Source organism: Aythya ferina, assembly GCF_964211825.1.
Source record: "Aythya ferina genome assembly, chromosome: 8".
In the NCBI taxonomy this organism is placed as follows: domain Eukaryota; kingdom Metazoa; phylum Chordata; class Aves; order Anseriformes; family Anatidae; genus Aythya; species Aythya ferina.
Window position 1 is genome coordinate 31,992,776 of NC_140304.1, and position 20,128 is coordinate 32,012,903.

A 20,128-nucleotide genomic window follows, 5' to 3' on the forward strand; every position below is an offset into this window, starting at 1 on the left:
CGATTCGCCTGATGCCACAGGGCCAAGGCACAAGGCAGGGCCTTGCTGCGGCCAGGAGCCAGCAAACACGCACCCACACCGACAGCAGGGGAGCAGCAGGTGGAGAAGAGGGGATTCCTGCCGAGGACAGCCTCCCCAGGAAAGCATGAGCTCGCAGCAGCCGCTCGCTTGGCATCTTGGCGAGGGTCGCTGCCCGCCGGCCCTGCCCGCAGCCTGCGCTGGGAGCTTGCATGGGAGCATGCTGCGAGAGAAACCACCCCGAAACAGCCCATTTCGCCCGCTGCCATGACTTGTGATGTCTTCTGGGGGCAAAACAACCCCCCGTGTTTAGCTAATGTGCAGGCAGTGATGTATTTTTTTAAAAGGTTGCAGGAGGGTGCGTTGCAGAAACGCGCTGGGGGCACGTTGGAGCCGGCAGGGCTGCGGTTCGCTCCCTGCCACCTCCTGGGGACGTGCTCTGGTCCCAAAGGCTCAGCCCTGGGTGTGGTGGTGCACGTCGGACCACGAGGAGGGGACCAGAAGCTCCCCTGGGGCTGATGCTTTGGGGCAGAAACCAGCACCCTGCGTGCTGGCAGCCCGTCTTGGCGCTGCCCTCGGTGACGGTGGGTTGCCAGCACGCCCCAGGGTTTCGGGCAGCCCCTCGCACCGATGCCATTCCTGCAGCCCACCACGGCACGAAGCAGCCTCGATGGCTTTCAGCCTGCGGAGCCGTGCTTGGGGTTTCCAGGTGTGCAGGGCGAGCAGCAGCATCCCACGTGGATGCACGCACGGGGGTGCTGCGGGCAGGATTTGGGCAGTGCCCTTTGGAAAGCAGCACCTGCTGCAGGGAGGGAGAAGCCAGCGAGCATCCTGCTCCCTTGGGCATGGGAACCAAACTTCCCGGCCCCCCCAGGACCCTCAAAATGCCCAAACCACCCTGCACTGACCACCGTGCTGGTGCCCTGTGCTCCTGCTCATGTTTTCTTTGCTCATTTCGGGGGGGGTGGAAATAATCCCGTAATGGCGTTAGCGCTTCATCCAAAGCCTGGGGGCCTTTTTTTTTTTAAAAATATCTCCCCCCAAATCCCCGTGTGGGGCTTGGCTCTGAGCGGGGTGCCCCCCCTGCCCCAGCGAGCGGAGGCTTTGCTCTGTTGCAGGCTCCTCGCGGGGTCCCAGCCCGCTCACCATGGGGGCTCAGGACACCCTGCCCGTCGCCGCCGCCTTCACCGAAACCGTCAACGCGTACTTCAAAGGGGCCGACCCCAGCAAGTAGGTGCCGACCAGGGGGTCTGGGTGCGCGTCTCGGGGTGGGTCCCAGCTCAGAAAAGGGGGCTGTCACCTCGCCGTCCCCTCCCCGTGCTGCATTTCGAGCCCCCCCGTTTCCTCCCCTGGGTCTCTGTGCCCGGCGCTGCAGGTGCATCGTGAAGATCACGGGGGAGATGGTGCTGTCGTTTCCAGCGGGCATCACCCGACACTTTGCCAACAACCCCTCTCCGGCGGTGCTCACCTTCCGCGTGCTGAACTACAACCGGCTGGAGCACGTCCTGCCAAACCCCCAGCTCCTCTGCTGGTAAGCCCCACGCCGCCAGCCCTCACATCCAGCCGGGGCGAGGAGGCTTTCCGTGAGAGCAGGGCGCTCGCAAAAACACGTGCTGGAAGTCTCTGTCCTCCCCAGGGCCTGGGCAGGTTTTGGGGAGGAAACTCTCAGCCCCTAAATATTGGCGGGGGTATTCCCTCTGAGCAAGCTGCTTGCCAGGCAGCAGAGGAACCAGCCCTTTCCTGGGGTTTGCTCATTTTCTGCTCACAAAATGCTCCTGCGGTGCCTCCCTGAGCATGAGCAAAGACACTCGGGGGGGACGCGGTGTTTCTGTAAGGATTAAACCTGCTCATGGCCTGGGGATGGCTGTGCCCTGCGCACGGAAAGGGTTAACCCTCCCTAATTAACCCCGTTAATTGCTCGCAGTGACAGCACGCAGAGCGACGCCAGCACGAAGGAGTTCTGGGTCAACATGCCAAACCTGATGACGCACCTGAAGAAGGTCTCGGAGCAGAAACCACAAGCCACCTATTACAACGTGGACATGCTCAAGTACCAGGTACGGCTTCTGCTCACGCCGAGCTCTGCCCAAAACCCGTGCGTGCCCTGTCGGTGCGAGGGGCGCCGCGTGGAGGTAGCAGGAGGTGGGGAAGTGCTGGCCTGGGGTCCCCCCCGTGTGCCGCTAGGTTTCGAGCCCCGAGCACGCCTGCGGTGTGATTGCCCGGCGTTGCCTCCTCTGAAACACCTTGCATTTGCTGCGTCTGTAAAATGGGATTTCTCCCTTCACCCCTACGGAAACTAAATGTTTTTTCTGTCATTTTGGAAGGTATCTGCCCAGGGTATTCAGTCTACTCCATTAAACCTTGCAGTGAGCTGGCGGTGTGACCCTGCAAGCACTGACCTCCGCATCGACTACAAATACAATACAGAGGCAATGACCACACCGGTAGCTCTAAACAACGTCCAGTTCCTCGTCCCCGTCGACGGAGGAGTAACCAAGCTGCAAGCCGTGCTTCCACCCGCTGTCTGGTAGGAGCCCTCTGCGACGGGCGGCGTGGGTGCTGGGGGGTGCCAGGACCAAATCCCATCCCCGTCCTGCAGGATGGAGGATGTAACTCTGCTCTACAAAGGGGCACGGTGTTTTCTGCTCGGGTCAGGCTCGAAGCTCCAGCTCTGCCGAGCAGCTCTGGGGCCCGGTGCATGCAGCTTTTAGCAGCTTTTGGAGGCAGCCTGGGCAGCGACTTGGTTCCTACAGAAACGCTCTTCTTCCTCTGCTTGCAGGAACGCTGAGCAGCAGAGGATATTGTGGAAGATCCCCGATATCTCTCAGAAGTCGGAAAATGGAGGTAATCCCCCAAAACGTGCATGTTGTTAGCCATGAATGCTGTGCCCAGACCTTGGCCTCTTTCTCTTGTCCGCACCCAAGTCTGGACAGAGCGACGCCTGCCAGCGCTGGCTGGGGACGATGCTGTTGAAAACCCCACAAAAAGCCTTAAAAATCCAGGCCATGTCCCTGGCGTGGCTCTGCCAGCCAGAGCTTGGCCTCACGGAGGATGTTACCACACGGGGCACGGGTTCGGCTGCTCTCCAACCCCCTCGCTCCCTCAGCCCTCCTTGCGTTGGTGTCGCATCCCACTGGGGGCCGCAGCAACCCGTGGGTCACTTCTCACGTGTGCTTCATGCTAGGGTGTCCAAAAAGCACAAATCTGATGGCAGAATGAGGAGATTCGCCTCCTGCCCCCTCCTGGGGGTCCCCGTGCACCCATGGCAGCGGGCAGCGCGTGCCAACCCGCCGGCGGGGCTCGCGGCATGCCCCTGCGGGGTCGTAAGGGACCCGTGGGGGGCTTTCCACCCGCAGGCGTGGGCTCTCTGCTGGCCCGCTTCCAGCTGTCGGAGGGGCCGAGCGTCCCGGCCCCGCTGGCCGTGCAGTTCACCAGCGAGGGCAGCACGCTCTCCAGCTGCGACATCGAGCTCGTCGGCGCCGGCTACCGCTTCTCCCTCATCAAGAAGAGGTTCGCGGCAGGTAGGTGCCAGCCGGCGGCTCTCCCGCGGGGGGTGGCAGGAGGGCAGGAGCTCCCCGGGGTGAAATCCCCGGTGAAATCCCCCCAGAAATCCCCCGTGGGGTGCGGTGTCTCTGGCTGTGCGTGGGCAGCGCCCGCTGCTCGCCCCCCTGCTGCACCCCGGGGCTGGCGGCTGATTTCTGGTCCCATTTCCAGGTAAATACTTGGCCGATAACTGAAGGAAGCTTATGCAAGTCTGTGGGAAATAACACGGAAAATAACCAAGGACTGCTCTGCGTGGAACGGGTTTTAATTGCAGTTTAAGGAAAATGAACTAAATCCTGCACTCGGGACATTTCTGTTGGAAGTGTCAACAACTTTCAGCGTTTTTTTTTTTCCTCGGAAAACACCGTCTTGACCAGTCCTACAGTATTTACTTCTAGATGTAACATTGTTAATGGTTTTAAAATGTAATTATTGTATTTGTAAATTGTACTCATTCCAGTAAGGCTGTATTTTGGCAGTTAGACACTTGAGTTTTAGCATTTTACCATTCATGAAATGGATGTAATTTAAACTGTGGTATATAAATTTAATAGTAGTACTGTTGAATGGCACAATGCTTACAGAGGTAGATTACATTTTGTCAATATATACGATTTAAATTCAATACTGATAGCTGTTATAAAGGGGGTGCCTCACAGAAAGAGAGCTAAGCAGAGCCCACGTGCTGGTTTACTTTTTCTTCAGTCCCTCGTATGGCCGACGGAGATGAATAAAAAGCTCGACCTTTGGGTTTAGCTGGTCCAAATCCAGAACCATATTTCCGTGAATGTGGAGGCTCCTAGTGCAGCCTCCCAGAAAAAAAAAAGAAGGGAAAATGCCACTTCTGTACAGAGCATTTCCTTCAAACCTCCCTTGCCAGACAGCTCCGGGAGCGAGCCCGTGTCCCCCGGGCCCCGCAGGTCCCATGTCAGGGATCTGAGGGCGTGCAGCCCCTGTGCCCTTCCATTTTACCAATTAGGCAGGCAAAATAGACACATTAGTATACAAATATTGAAAAAACTAACGCAGCTCGAGCCAAAAGCACCTGGCGCTGGGATCAGCATTCGCATGGCCTGGAGATGTTTCCGTCCTGAGGCGGCTCTAGGTCGGGGTGTGTGTGGTGGGACGGGTGCCCAAGAGAAGTGCAAACACAGAAGGTAAAGCACAAGTTTTTGAGAGCAAACTCGCCGGTATTCCCAGATGGAGCACTCAGGCCGTTTAGTTATTTCCCCCCCCCAAAATGGAAATATGTATAAACTGTACAGCCCACCCCCTTCAGGCACAGGGCGAAATCTAAGAATCAGTTTCCGCATAATTGGTTCATGCTGTGTACAAATGTTATAAGCTCATGCTTCCAGAAGAGATCTATGTCATAGTCCTGAAACTAAGGATTTTATAATGTAAATATTGCCAGAACATAGATATTTTACTTTATATTTTGTTTGAAAGACAAGGTGTTTACATTAGCATTGGGTTTTTAGATGCTTTTTAAACAAAACAAAACACAAAAAAAAAAAGAAAACCAAACCAAATAACCCAAAGCTCCCGAGCTTGTCCCACTCGTGTCCCCCAGACCAGGTCCCTTTTTCCAGGCGTGGGTGCTCAGCACCCTCCCTGGCCGCGTGCCCCATTCCCTGTGCACGCCTGGGCCCCTCTTGTGGGCGATGCTGGGACCGAACCCAGCGGTTTGGGGCAGTTTTCCTTCATGCTGTTTTTGCCAACGTTTCGCATCCCTCAGCAGCACTCGGGCTGTTTGATTAAAAAAGGAAGCATTCAGACAGTCACTAGGCTGGGTGCATGCACAGAAAGGTCTCAGCGTGGTCCCCTCGGGCCCTGCTCCCTTGTGCTGGGTCCTGGCACCTGCGGGTTCGCCCTGTTGCAGATGGGGCCGGGCTGTTTTTCTCCACAGACACCTGCAGATGTGGCTCTTTAGATGTAAGGAACAGAAAGTCCTTTTTTTTTGCAACTTTTCTTCTCTTGTTTGCTGCAAGTATTGAGGTTTCACAGCCAGCCGAGGGTGCTCCTTGCAGGAGGAGTTCCTGACCAACTTTCTACACGAACAATATCTAATAACTTGGAGATAAGTCTAGAAAACATCCCCAAATCAAAAGCATTTCATTTGGTGTTTACTTTTGTTCTGAAATATCGCTCCCCTGCTGTAAAGCTGCTGGTTATTTTTGCTGTAAGGCCGCTGGATGTCAAACTCCTGGCTCTGTGCTGGGCTCTTGCTGTGTGCGTGTGGCTTCCCTTGCAAAACCTTGTCCCGAGCGCAATCGTGCAGCGAGGAAGTTGCACAACTGCACGCTCCTCCCGGGGCAGGCTGCTCTTAGGACGTCGGCGCAGTTATGTGATATTTAAAATACATTTATTTCTTTTGTTTTCAGCGTGCCCTTTCAGGAGTTATCCATTATAGCGGGTTTTTTAACATAGGTGAGAAAAAAAGCCAATGCCCCTAGTAACGTTAAGGTGAGCTCTGGCTCCCAGGGCAGCATTTTCCCAGGCTGTAAGCACTGGGACACGTCGCAGTGGGGTGCTCTCAGGGTCCCTTTTGCCTGGTTTTTGGGCTGCACCGGAGGAAAATGCTGCTTCCACCCTTCGTTTTGAAGCCATGCACACCTGCAGGTGAGAGCCAGCCGCCTTTCCTTTTAACGTGATCAGGGAGACCTAGGGGAGTCGTTCAGTGCCCAGGTGATAAATTGCCCTGCTCTTGCAGGGGCAGTTATTTTCTCAGCGAGATCCCACATGCTGCACTTGTGCTCCTTTCCTGGGGCCTGGACAGTTCAAGGTGAGCATCCCAGAGGTGCTTCTTGGGGCTCCTGCAGCACGAGTGTCACATCAGGAGCCACAGCTTCACCTTTTTGCAGCAGAAACATTTCCAAATGGCCAGACTATCGTGAGAAGGTGTTGTATTTTTAAATGACCTAAGAGGGTCAAACATCTTTTACCCCTCAGATGTATGTTGTAATTCTGTGTCTCAGACAAACCCGTCTCCGTTTGGCTTTTTTTCTTAGTAGAGCTGATGGTGCTCCCCCTGAACACGTAGCACCTATTTCAGCTCGTGCTTGAGGAAGCCAGTTCTATACCCTGAATATGGAGTGATTTTCCCCTATTCTTTTGTTGTCAAAGACGTCATCTTTATGTGAAAATGTCTTTGTTAAAAATCTTAATTTTGAAGCTTACCGTGACTGAAATACGTAATTTCATCACATTGTACTTTCCCTGTAAGGAATTACTGTCTCAAAGACTTCATTTCATAGCCAGAATACTTACTCTTTTTCTCACAAATTTACAAGGAAAGCAATTCTCATAGAGCTAGGAGGTTTTATGATTTTTTTATGATGTATTTTAATTCTCACTTCATTGCAGAGCAGGATAAAGGCCTGTAGAAATAGCCCACACCTCCTGTACGATCTCTCCTTGCATTTCAGGAGGGAGTGCCAGTAGTGCTGCTGGCAATTTTCTTGAAAATCGCAGGTGTTGGTGAGGCAATGTTCCTCAAGGGTTTGCACAGAAGCAGGACTTCACTACAGGCCGAGCAGTATGCGAGAAGATACGGCAGGTTTTAACAGGTGCTTAGAATATTTATTTCTCTGTTACAACTCTCTCTCCTTCTTGACAAGCAGCAATTTTGGGGGGAAATGCCACGCTGCGGTTCGGCCCTGTAATCCATGCATGGTGTCTTTGAAACCCACTCCTTTCTCCCAGCTCCAGCTCCATCCAGGATGCTCCAAGGCTGATGAAATCGGCCAGGTGCTTTGGTGGCACAAATCTTACCCAAAATTGAGTCGCAGTTTGAGAGAAGAATCGCGTCAGGTCTCGGTTCGCAGCTCCGGTCCTGCCCAGGCGGGCTGGCAGCGGGGGGACACGGGAGGCTGGGCTGCGCCCCCGCTGCTGCAGCCCCTCCAGGCTCAAAGGGAGCCCCAGCAGCAAATTGGGTTCCCCGGGGTATCACCCTGTATAAGCTATATCATTTTATGAAACCCCTCGTGTATAAAATGTTTATAAATATTTGTGGATTAAGATACACAGGTCTATTTTTAAGATTTAAGTTAAATAAGTTAATGAATGGCTGGCCTTTCTTGCCTAAACGTGCAATGAGATATATTATACCTTTAGTCTACGATGGCCTAGGTACTGCTTAGTCTGTGATGAAAACTTTGCTGCTTACCTAATGTTCTCAGAGAAAAACTGTAAAGACGTACAGGTTTGTTGCACATGGACTCCTGCAGCAAAGCTTTGTATTTGACCACTGGTAATATGAATGTGTTGTATTGACTTGTTGAAGATAATCATGAGACAACATATTTTAAATGTTACTTGCCTTATAGATTAGGATACGAATATGTGGATATCATTTTTGTAAATAATGTTTTTTATAAATGTCTTTCCTCCATTCTCCCTCTCACCCATTTCACAAAATCTTGAATATGCAATTATTTACCATGCATAATATTGCAACAAAGAACCCCCCACATCAGAACAAAGTTTATTAATTCTATACATGAGAACCACATCAAACACCCACTTAAGTTGCAATTTAAATGTGATTTTTCTTTTTTCCTTGAAAATAAAAACCAGAAAACACTACTTTGAGTGCTTTTTGCTTCCACGTGCAGGAGCACCCGGAGGAGCCAAGCAGAGGGATGGAGGCTGCCACGATCCCTGTAGGAAACTGTGCTCAGCGTCCCAGCTGGGGCATGGGGCTGTGGTTGGGGTTGGCATGTGGGGACCCATGGGGACATTTAGGGCTTGTGGGGACACGTGGGGGCTGTGGGGACACATGGGGGCTGTGGGGACATGTGGGGACCATGCTTGTAGGGGCACTTGAGGGATGGGAAGAGCCGTGGAGGCCACGGGGACACATCAGGGCCTTTAGAGACCTGCGGGGACCACGGAGACCTGAGGGGACTGAAGTGACAGGCGGGGACCCGTGGATGTCTTGGGGACACAAGGGGGCTGCAGGCACCACGGGGACCCCTGGGGACCCATAGGGGCATGGGGGATGCTGTAGGAACCCATTATATAGGACCATAAGACCTATGGGGGCTGCTGAACCCTGCTGGAGGGCTTTGGGGACACATGGCGGGGCACATGGGGACACGGGGAGGGGGTGCTTGGAAGCACCTGAGGGGCTCAGAGGGACGTGTGGCGGCTGTGGGGACGCTGTGCCAACACAGGAGACACCCGGGAGGGGTGTCCCATGAGGGGCTGCAGTGACATGAAGAGCAACAAGGCGGCTGTGGCGACATCATGAGGAGACCGCGGACACAGGGGGACGCTGAGGGGCCGCCGGCCGCGGGGCGGCGCTGGCCGAGGCCCTCCCGGCCCCTCAGCGGCCCCGAGGGGGGATGCGGCGAGGCCCGGGCGGGTCGGGCACGGAGCCCCGGTGCCCTCCGGGCTCCCCCCGGCGGCCCAGCACCGCCTCCGGGCCGGGCGAGGGGGAGCGGGGCGGCGGGGAGCGGGGCGGCGGCTGCCCCCTCACGGGTAGGGGCTGGGGCTGTGGGGACGGGGTGTCAGCGGGGAGCCCGCCCTGGCTTCAGGGCTGTGGGATTTCCTGGGGAAACCCCAATTTCCTTGGGGAATTTGGGGGTTTGGGGGGGGACTCAGTGCGTGTGTCCCCGCTCTGCCACAGGTCCTGCCGAGCGCTTCCCGGTGGGCGCGGTGGAGGCCATCCTGCGGGACGTGCTGCGGGGGCACCTGCAGGAGCTGCCCTACGAGCCTGGCACATGCAGGGAGATGGCGAAGACCATCGCCGAGGTACCCCCATGGTTCATTCGCTCTGGGGGCTGTGGTGTCCTCCTGCTGCTTCAGGGAGGTTTGGGAGGGGGTCCCACAGCGCGGTCTCGATCGTATTCTCCTTCATTGGTAGGTAATGAGGCATCCATCCCCCTCCCCGTGCCATTTCTGGTAGCAGTTAACGCAAAACTTGAGGTTTTAGGGTTGTTTTTTCCAGCAGCACACCTCTCACTTGTAACCACAGGCAGAGCAAGGGTGGTGGGCACCGTCCGGGGTCAATAGCAGAGTAAAGCAAACACTGGAGGGGGCCCTCAAAATGCACCGAGGGTTGGTCTGGAGCAGGAGCAGAGCTATAGCTTGATGGTGGGGGTTGTTTGAGCAGCAGTGGCTCTGGCCAAACACACGGTTTGGACAAAAATTCTTGCCCTGTCCAGAAATGCTACTAATTGAAGTGTGTTTCAGACCTTTCCAAACTAAGCCCTTGGTGGTACCTGTGTTATTACAGTGGCTTAATTCTGCTCAGTGACACGTGCAAACTCTCTGTTGGCTAAATCCAGCCTTGCTGCACATGCTGCCCAGAAAAGACTGTCCTGAGCTTTTAGTTTTTCAGCTGATCTGGCCCAGGAGGGCTTGTTGGCATAGAAAAAGCAGTACTGCCTCAGGTACCTTTTCCCCCTGTGCTCAGCAGGTAAGTGTGAGTGTGTGTGGGAAGGTGATCTCTGTGCAGTGGGAGGATGGCACTCACGTACCCTAACTCCTCACTTCACACCCGTGCTCACATTCCTGTAGTCAGGCAGAAAGATGTGACTGCTTTAGCAGATGGAAGTTTTGTTTTTTTTTGTCAAATGACATCAGTGGCATGCATCCACCTGCTCGTGGGGCTGGGGTAGCGTGCTGTAGATGTTTTAAATTGCAGCATTTCAAAGATTATCATCAGGAATATTACAAGGGCTCACTAGTGCAGTGCTCACACTTCTACGTCCCAGAAAACCCAGTCACTGAGCATCCCCTGCGAAGAGAGCTCGCCATTGGAGTCTAACCACGTTTCTCTCTTGCAGGTTATCAAAGCTCGGGTAAAAGCCCTCCTGGTGCCGAGGTACAAGATTGTTGTGGTGACACACATTGGGCAGCTGAATGAGCAGAGCATGCAGATCGGAAGCAGGTGCCTGTGGGATCCAGCAACTGATACGTTTTCATCATATGTGTTCAAAAACACTTCACTGTTTGCTCTTGCAAATGTCTACGCAGTCTATTTTGAATAATGAGGTAGTTGAGTTTTAGCAGTGGGAAAAATTATCATTCTCTCTAACTCTTCCTGTTTCTGTTTCTGAGAACAGTTGTGAAGGACCAAGGCAACTCTAAAGTGTTTTGTAATGTGGTTACCGTAAGGTTTTTGGTGGTGGATGTAATAATTGTATTTCCCAAGGCTTTCTCTGGGAAGTGATTCTCTGTAAAATGCTGTTTTGCACCTGATTCTAACTGCTTTCAGAACAGTGTATCCCTGTAATACTCTTTCTCCTTGAATTTAGTGTGGCTACATGATCCCCAAGTAGAAATCACAGGGGGATTTTTTGAAAGTAAAACAAAAGCATTTTGAAATAGTCTGCATTAAATGGCATTTTCAGGCAGTTAAGCATGTGCTTAAGACTAACTGTCCCACAGCATTTGAAATCAAATGATAAATGCCTTTAAATTATATCATGTTTAGAGTACATACATCCAACATGTCTGGCCCCTTTTATTTAAGGTGCTTGATTCTAGCAAAAAATTTGATTTGTGTTTCTCAGCTGATTCCTGCCTATGGATAGCAGGGGACAAACACCTCTCTGTGCTCAGAAACAGATTTCCAGTCTGTCTGGGTGCAAATTAACTGCCTGCTAGGCAGGAGCTTGGGCAGACTTTCTTGGAAACAGCTGCAATAGGAAACAAATCATGGCACCTGCCCCTTTTAAGGGCAATCAGTGCTGAATTGATCACAGTCTCTTCTGCTATAGCAATTCCCATGCTGTGGCAGGGCTCTGACTTGGAGGCCTCGTGGTGTGATGCTCTGCACAGAGTTATTTGCACAGCCTTTTAGTCTGTTACTACTGAGGATGGGCTTTTTGCTACCCGTATTTCACAGTTGATACCAGGTCCAAAATCGGCTGTTGGATTTTCGTAAGTAAGAGGAAACGCCTATGGTAAATGGCTAATGTTACTACATTTTATGTGCAAAGCTGAAACTAGACTAGTCGCTGGATAGAAAGAAATTGTCCTCATGTCTAAAAATGTAATGATTTTAACATGTAAAAACTAAAACACTGTACTTTGTAGAATGTAGACAAACCAACCCGTGCTGCCCTTGCAGCCGTTAGCTGGTTTGTACTAGAACATTCACCGTTCAGCCTTTACTCCTTAGTGTGCTCCAAAGAATTAATCCACAATTAAAGAATACAACTGAAATAACCGCGTTTATGTCATGATTATTTTAATCCATGAAAGCTATGGCAGCGAGCCTCATCAGCATCTGCTGCCTTTTAGCACAGCGAGCTTATATCTCTCTCGCTGCAGCCGACGCTGCAGCAGGATGTGGTGAGCAACTTGGCCACCTCGCGCTTTCTCAGCATCGACATCTTCCTGGGGCGCTGTACAGCTCGCTTCGTCTCGGGCTTGGTGTTTAGGATTTCCTCGCTGTCAGTCCCCAGCCTCCGGTCCGTGTATGTCAAGGGATCTGCATAACCATTCTCAGAGGAGGGCGGGGGGTTTTCACTCTCTGTTGCATAAAAATTAGAAGCTAAGCATTACAAGTCATGGAATCGTGAGTCAATTATAGGTGTTTATCAGAAAGAAAGTCAGACTGAGCTACAGCTAGAGAGCTGAGAGTATTAGCCACGCTCCTGATTTAACAGCTGGGATGTATGGGATCACTGTCTCCTCACCAGCACGGTGTTAAAAGAGCTATGTGAGGTGCACGTTCTGTGATTAACATGTTAAAATAACAGGAATTCATGGATTTGTACTGCAGAGTGTTCTTTGCAGGAGCGGTTGCCTAATCAGCCTTACACTGATACGTTTGCTTCAGAGGATAAAAGTGATTTGATGTGAGCAGCACTTGATGAGCGTGTTAACCGAGGGCTTCTTGTGGGTTTCCTGAGATGCAGCTTCTGCGTTAACACATCAGACACGCAGAGTTCCTGGATGTTCCCACTTAAATCATGCTTGTGATTCATGTGCATTTCAAACACCACCGTACAACCGGGCACTGCACGTGGAGTTTATAAAGCTGTAGCAGATACCTCACTTAATTCAGCAGCAGTGTTTTCTTCTCCTTTAACATACTTTCTGGTAGGGTGTTGCAGATGGGATCACTTTTTAAAGCTGCTGCTACCATAAAATTTTCAGAAAAGGCAGTTGTTATTGCATGGAAAACATAGGAAGCCTCTGTTCCTGTCATCTGCCTCATTTATTTTCATTTTTTCTAGTTATTTTAACCTGTCTGAGTACAAATTCTAGCAGTGCATGTAGTGGCTGAATTTTCTGACTCTAGCTAAGAATGCACCAATAAATATATAATAAATACACAGCAGCACATAAAGATACTTCAATCACAGAGCGTGTATTTGGCATCCTGTATTCTTACTTTTAATATCATCAAGCTGTTTATAAAGTTTCTGGGTTTTGATGGGGAAAGAGGTAGTGTGGTACCCAAGATAATGGTGAAACTTGTATTGACTGCAGTGAGACTTCTCTCTGACATGTAAAGTGTTACAGCACAACATTTAAAATAAAATTTAGTATAAAATGTTATAGTATAAGCGTTCAGTGGTAACCTTGCACTTAACTCACGGTTCCTCAGGCTGACTTGGAAAATCTTGATCCAAATCTTTTCAATCTAGCAGAATAGCAAATAAAATAGCTAAGCAAAACAAGCTGCGAGGAAACAAGAGATGTGAAGCTGCACCACATCACTGGAGGATCTCAAAGCCAAATCCACGCTGTCGATGCTGTGATGATGCACTAATTACTACTCACCAAACAGGTACTGATAATCGGCCAAGTCCCTTCTCCACCGGGAGCCGCCGCAGGTGAAGACGATGGCTCTGACGAAGTCTCTGCCGCAGAGCTTCACGGCGCTGCCCTCGCCGTGAGCTTGGTGTGCCGCAGCCAGTAGGACAAGCACAGCGAGGGCCAGCAGCGTGCTCCTCATTCTGCGAGGTGCTGAGGGCCAGGAGGAGGAGGAGATGTGCGAGGCTGAGCTGGGGAGAGCTGCTGAAATCCCCGCATTTATACGGCTGCTCCGTGCGCTCCGCTGGGTAATGGCTCGCTCCGAGGGTGGCGATGTTTGCCCAAAAGAAGTTAATCGCTTCTTTCTGGTGGCGCTTTATGGGCTTTGGGCTACGCCGCTGGGGTTTGGTGTTAAAGACATCTTCAGGCTACCTAAGTGCTTTAAAATAGGAACACGGAGTATGGCACCTTTATAGGGAACGGGCTTAGAGCAATACCCTTAATGTGTATGTTCTGCAAAAACGTTTATTGCGTGGTTTGTAGGTAATGGGTTTCCTCTCTGCCAGTCTCAGCACAGCTGTGCCACCACAGCCTGTTGCCCAGGTGCTAGCACAGCTTGAGTGACTCTGGGCCTTCTTCTGTGACCCCAAATGACAAGGGAGGTAACTTCTCCCAGGGACATCCTCAGTTGTGCACCTCTCCATCTCCCCTGCCTGGTTCTCTGGCCAAGCAGCAGCTGCACACCTCTGGGGAGCCTGCAGTGCATGCAGGAGGGCAGCTGGGCAGGAGAAAATCACATCCCGAGGGGTGTTCGTGGCCAAAGTAGCCATCCAGACCTACGAACGCTATGCTTCCTAGCGTGCTAAGTGATGGGATACAGCCCTGCAGCACGTGGAGTGTTTGAGCATGGTGAGCTTGTTGGAACAAGCCGTGGAGAGCCATGGAGCTGCTCTGTGCCTCGCATCCATGGGTACTTGCCTTGCAGACACCCAGGTGCAGTGAAAAGGCCCCACTGCAGCTGCAGCGCTCTGCATCTGTCCAAAAGGCATGGAAAAGAGCGGGCAATGGCTCTAAACAAAGCACTGATAGCTGCAGAGCACTGTCCTGGCCATCCTTTTCCTTTCAATACATCTCTGAAAGGCAGAAATGGGTGCACTAAAGCAGCAGGGAGCAGCTCTGGGACCAGGGGCTGGCACATCAGCTGGTGTCCAGAGCTCGGTGTTGTTCTGCATGTTGTTGGCTGTGGTTGCTGTGAGCTTCAATTAAAAATTCTTTCAATAAAATGCCTTAAAGAAAAAAAAAACGGTCAGAAATTCCATATTTGAGAACAAAATACATGAGGAACTTCGGGGATTTGTAGCACTTCCTAGCACCACGAGTGTTTTCCAGCACCGTAACGTTACAGTTCTGTGACACACAGTGTGCAGGGTGAATTACAAAATGTTACAGCCTCGACAGAAAGCATCAGTAAGTAAACAGTCATGAGCCCTGATGAAAAATATATGGTGCATTTTGATCTAATTTGTAATAATGATTAACTAATGATTAACACATGATTCACCTTAATGGCTGGATGTCTTTGCGATGCACGAAGATTCATCTCACATCAAGGATTAGCCTGCGTGCAGGTTGTGTAATGTGCAGGCTGCAGAAGGAAGTGGATGTTAATGCATCACAAATGATCTTTAACTTCAGTGATGTGTTTAAATGTTGGGCATTTACTGTGATCCTAATGAGAGCCCGAATGTCCTGTATCTATAAAATATATGTCTCCCCACATAATGCTCTCAGGAGCTGGCAGCTATTGCCTTTGCCAGTTGACAGGCAGAGCACTTTACTGCACCGAGCTCCTGTGACAGGGGATCTCTGCTGTGCTGATCTCTTCTGTGGCTGTAACCTCGCTCATGTTCTTAGTGACTCATCTTTAAAAATGTTCCCGATTTTGTGCAAAAATCCTCTAAGGCACCATGGTGCAGCTGGTGGCCCGCTGGGCATTTTGTGTGTGTGTGTGTGCACCAATGTGTGCTGTGTTTCAGATTCTTCTGTTCTGCCCCCAAGCAGACAGCCTGGACTGCTCCACGCTGACCGGAGCTCCCATCCCAGCCCTCGCTGTCACCCAACAGCAGCGGTTGCAGCAGCGGAAGCGCCCTGACCTCCCGGCTCATGCTGCAGCTTTTCTACTTCCTCACCAGTTCCCACCAACAGCTTTCGGCTCTCCCGCTGCTGGGGAGGGTCTGGGGGAGGTGGTGATGTTTCTAAAAGCACAGATCTGGCTTCCAGAGGTGCTGAAGTCAATCCTTTGCTCCACAGCCACGCCGCTGTCTCGTATGAGGATCTTTGAGAAAAGTGTCAGCGTGGCGCACGGTGAATTTAAACTGTGATTTTACATTGTTCGGGTTTGTCAGGGTGAAGAAGTCAGCCCCTAATTCTGCCTGGCGTGGGGCGATCTGCAGGTGGCAGGAGCACTTGATGCCTTTCAAAGCGTGGCTTTCAGCCTTAGCTGTGGGTTATGGGGTGGCAGACATGGCGGATCTGAGACCACGACGGAAGATAAGGACTGCAAATGGCTGTGTTCTAGGACCTCAGCCTGGATTTAGGGGGTATTCTTTTTCCTGATGAGTGGCCAGCACAGGAGGGGATTTGGGGCATTTATGCTTTTTGAGTAACCCAAGGAAAAAAATACTTTAATGGAAGCCTTTCTATTGCCTTATCTGTATTACAGGGGAAACCCTCTGTGTATTAATGCAACAGCCTGATCACGTGAGGGGGGGATTCCTGGGGAAAATTTCCACCATTCAAGATTTCCAACGCATATGGTTCCAAATATAGATTTTAATGAATTTAAAAGCAATAAACACTTTATGATAATACTACCAGAAGTCTCTCCTACTGTTTGCTGACTGGGAAGTGGTGTCATTTAGCCACTGTTAAGTAGTTAGAGCAGGACTGATTACATCATATAAGGCATCAACCTGTAAAATAAAAAAGTGAGATGGAAAACAAAAAAGGGTGTGTGGCAGTGCGATTGCAGTACAAAAAATGCAAAAATCCTATTTACAAACTGATAACAGAATCGCTTGTGTAATGAACATCCAGAAAGCAGGCTGAGGCAGTTTGTATTATGTTAGCTGATTCTTCTTTGGCCTTTTGTGAAAACTATGCTCACCTCTAACAGAGCTTCTTGAAAATAGCACTTCTTGGCAGGCCTGTTTGGATTGCGTCTGTAGCACCATACTTAGGGGGCATAAATATACTATCTTGTTTATAAAGCAAAATAACTTTCAAGGTGATACATGTGTGGTAGCTGTACTTAGAAGTGATTGCCCCTGCCATAATAATCTTTCTTTAGTACTAGTTGTACTAATGAGAGGGTCTATGCTCATTAGAACCCTGTCTAATGAGGCTCTGCGACTCAGTCCCCAGTTGTACCACATCTCTCAAGTCTGAAATTAAACACTGATATACTCAGAAAATGATTCCTATACTCTTACTGGCTGAAAAACTTTTGTTCAGAGATCTTGGACTGCTTCATGGTAACTTGTAGGGGAGAAAACAAACAAACAAACAAACATTTATTTTACGTTAACAATGGCCTCACTTCCAGTTTTCAAGGGAAGTACTTTCTTGCTCTGTGGTTTACAGTACTTAGCAAATGAGGCTGCTAGTAATTACCACAACTTCTAAATGCAATGCTAATAATCACGAATTACTAATTCTTAATTCCCTAAGAATGAAAGTTAGATTAACACCAGCATTTTCATCCTCCCAAAAAAATTGTTTAGTGTTTTGCACTGTGTAACTCAGAAGTGCTTTTAAAAAGTGCCAGTGCTATTTTACAAAGTGGGAATGCAAGTCCAGCAAGGCAACGCTCCTTGCTCAAAGCTGAAAGGATGAAGGGAGAGCTGAGATCATCAAGCAGTATAGTTAAGGGCTCCAGGCCCTGTGCAGGGAGATGAGGTGAGACTGTCTTACAGGCAGCCAGGAGAGGGCATGTCGCTCCTGCCTCGGAGGCAGGGGTGGCACTCTGCCACTTACCTGCCTTCGGGGGGAGCTCGGGCCTCCGGCTCTGCCCCGCATGTCCTCTCGAACCCAAATGTGGGGAACCTCTGAATTTGCAATCAAGTGCAACCTGAAGTCTGAAGTTGACTTACCTGTTCCTTCTGGTTTGAGAGGTTTCTGTCTGCGTGGCATGCAGAAGAGCAGGAACCACCTCAATTTTTAATCTGGTCATCTGATTGTATCCGATTCCACCTATTTCAGTATCTACCAGCTAGATCGTCAACTAGATTCTTTAGCAGAAATCCCTTTCTGAAGAACAAAGTACCAGACAGGCAGACCACTGAGGACCAGCACCTCTTCCTAGGGAGTCATACCTTAGTGCTGCTGGAAGCAGCCAGGTTCTGCAGCTCAAACACGCTGACTTCTCCGTGACTGTCTCCTACTAGCAGGCAGTCGGTGTTCTTAGCAAAGAGGACAGATGTGAATTTTGCTTCTGGGTTGCCAGAGTGAGTGATCACAGGGTCCAGGCTGCAACACAGGAAAGGCAGATAGTGATGATGATAAAGGTAAAAGTGCATTTGCCTGGAGTGTACTATCACACAAAGTCTAGTGGTAGTGCAGGCCTGATAAACGCCGCATGTTTTGCTTTTTATTTTCCAGCTTAACTCCAAAAGTAAGATGTGAGGGTGGGATTTTTGTTCGGGTAAAGAAGTGAGGCAATGTTTTGTTTGTTCTCTACCAAGAACAAAAATTCCAGCTGTTATTAACTAAGATATCCTGGTTGCCTAAAATCTGTCCTGTTGCCTAATACTTGGGCGGACTATGTGTGTGTTAATATTCTTACAATATGAATAATTTGCTTTCTGCTAACACAAGATTCAGTGGGCTCCCCCTCCACTGCTTTCTTAATGCTGTCATTATTACTAAATAATTCATACTAGCAGTAGTACAATGCCACAGATTGACTAAGATTAACTAAACTTACATAAAATATGAGTGATTCTCAACTACTTTGCAATAGTGGGAAAACATGAGATGTATCCGAACCTCTGACAATCTCTCATCATTACAAAAGGTCTGAAGTAGTTTGGTTTTGTTATTTTTCTTCTGGCTGTAGATGTGCTAGAACCTATCATTTTTGCAGCAGAAAAGCAACTTTACCCTCTACCATTTTGGAGGGACCCAGCTTCTTCTCTTATAATTACAGTTCTCTGATAATTAGCATTTGTTTTTACAAAATGTAATACTTCTATCAGTAGCTAAGCAAGCAAAACAAATGTCATGGACTTGTAATGATCTGGTAGCAATACTGATTAAGCAATAATGTTCAGCCTCTGTTCTTTAAATTGTTTCAGAATCTTCTTTGAGAAAAGTAGTTACTTACATGCTGACACTGAGATCCCAAATTTCCACTCTGCTTTCATTCACTGCTGCAAATATAAAGACTGATTTTGGCGACCACATAATGTCATGAACAACAGTGGTGGTGGAACTGAAAGTTAAAATGGGTGTCTGTGAGTTCTGGTGCCATAACTTAATGCTCCAGTCCGCAGAGCAGCTCAGGAACATGTCAGTGCTGAACGGATTCCAGGCGACTTTGTACACAGGACCCTTGGTGTTTGGGAAGAAACAAAAAACAACTTTGTGTTACTCCAGAGCTACAGCCTCACGGGATGGCTTTTAATAGTGCTCTCTTCCCACAGACCTTTCACGGAACTCCCAAACTGTCCTCTGACCTTAGTAGCAAAACCAGCATTGTTTTATGTGTACCCATAGGAAATTAGGATTCAGCCAATGTGATAAGAGAAGAGAGGTCTTGGGAACAAAAGCATTCAGCTGATTCTGTCCCTTCACTTGTTGTTAGGAGAAGCTGATGCTGAAAGGGCAGCTTCTTGGATGAAGCAAAGACTTGTAAAAAATAGGAGGTGCTGTTAAAGTTCTGGCATTTTTCTTTCAGATGTAAGCTATTTAACTGTGGTTTCCAGGACAATCGAATCACTGACTGTTCTATTTAAACAATGCCAGAACTAAAGCTTTAAAACAGTTTCTAGTACAAGCTTTAATAAATTACTTTAAAAAACGCTTCTAGTGTAGAAAGTAATCCTGTAAGACTGTGATACTTCATGCTACAGGAACTCATTCCTTGTGTAAGAAAAGAAGTTTAGTTTTCTTTCATTGCAGGTGTTTTGTTTAGGAACTAAAAGCAACGAAACCATTAAATTGGTAAACTTTATTGAGTGCCATTTCTGCTCTCATTACTTTTTTCTATCCATCACTCACCTTATGTCCTTTGTATGTCTCCAGAAACTGCTGATCGTATGAACAAGAACACTTGTGAATAAGACCCTCTTCTGTTCCAGCAAGATAAAAATTAGTGTCCTGAAATGAAAGTAAAAATAACCTAAGTTGGATTAACCTACTTATAACTTATCCAAAAATATGTACAGAACTGGGTGAGTCTGGGCAGTGACAGTCCTCTGAAGAACTAGGGTGGAGCTGCTAGAACGTTGTGGTTTGGGCTGCCTACATGTGTGCTGTGCAGCATATATGCCTGATCTTTGACTCCTGAAAATCTTGGATTTTCTGTGATTCATGTGGATGAATGCATGAGTCTTCAAATGCTCTGTACACATGCACACACACACAAAAAAAATCAGTTGAATTGCACTGGTAAGCATTTTTGGAGAGGCAGAAACATCAGAGTCCAAGACTTGGGATATGCTGAACAGCCAAATTCTCACAGCTTTGACCAACACATGGAGGAAAGCTATCACAGGATCTAGTCCAAAGCAAATGTGAGTAACATGGCCTGAAACAACTCAGCTGCTCACATTCAGAGATCACTCAC

General features: G+C 49.4%; 4 protein-coding genes across 4 annotated transcripts in view; 2 read left to right on the top strand and 2 right to left on the bottom strand.

Moving 5' to 3' along the window:
* Positions 1–6,622, top strand: part of SGIP1 (SH3GL interacting endocytic adaptor 1) — a 40,646-nt gene extending 34,024 nt beyond the window's left edge. The window contains 7 exon segments of the mRNA XM_084527690.1: positions 1,137–1,248; positions 1,394–1,549; positions 1,943–2,075; positions 2,343–2,545; positions 2,798–2,862; positions 3,375–3,539; positions 3,733–6,622. Of these exon segments, the coding sequence (XP_084383816.1) occupies positions 1,137–1,248; positions 1,394–1,549; positions 1,943–2,075; positions 2,343–2,545; positions 2,798–2,862; positions 3,375–3,539; positions 3,733–3,755 (857 nt within the window). The 3' untranslated portion in view covers positions 3,756–6,622.
* Positions 6,623–8,909: 2,287 nt separating this feature from the next.
* DYNLT5 (dynein light chain Tctex-type family member 5) lies at positions 8,910–11,742 on the top strand (the record flags this gene model as incomplete). The annotated part of the gene is made up of 3 exons (XM_084528294.1): positions 8,910–9,045; positions 9,194–9,318; positions 10,356–11,742. 3 exons carry the CDS (start codon positions 8,910–8,912, stop codon positions 10,557–10,559), a joined length of 465 nt encoding a protein of 154 aa, XP_084384420.1. The 3' UTR covers positions 10,560–11,742.
* A 5-nt stretch (positions 11,743–11,747) lies between these two features.
* On the bottom strand, positions 11,748–13,542 carry INSL5 (insulin like 5). The gene is made up of 2 exons (XM_084527689.1): positions 13,309–13,542; positions 11,748–12,049 (listed from the first exon to the last, which is right to left on the bottom strand). The coding sequence occupies exons 1-2, from the start codon at positions 13,481–13,483 to the stop codon at positions 11,814–11,816; spliced, it is 411 nt and encodes a 136-aa protein (XP_084383815.1). The 5' UTR covers positions 13,484–13,542; the 3' UTR covers positions 11,748–11,813.
* A 2,551-nt stretch (positions 13,543–16,093) lies between these two features.
* Positions 16,094–20,128, bottom strand: part of DNAI4 (dynein axonemal intermediate chain 4) — an 18,421-nt gene continuing 14,386 nt past the window's right edge. The window contains exons 14-17 of the mRNA XM_084528683.1: positions 19,561–19,659; positions 18,665–18,891; positions 17,655–17,808; positions 16,094–16,253 (exon numbers count right to left, since the gene is read on the bottom strand). Coding sequence (XP_084384809.1) covers positions 16,209–16,253; positions 17,655–17,808; positions 18,665–18,891; positions 19,561–19,659 — 525 coding nt within the window. The 3' untranslated portion in view covers positions 16,094–16,208. The remainder of the gene's footprint in view (positions 16,254–17,654; positions 17,809–18,664; positions 18,892–19,560; positions 19,660–20,128) is intronic.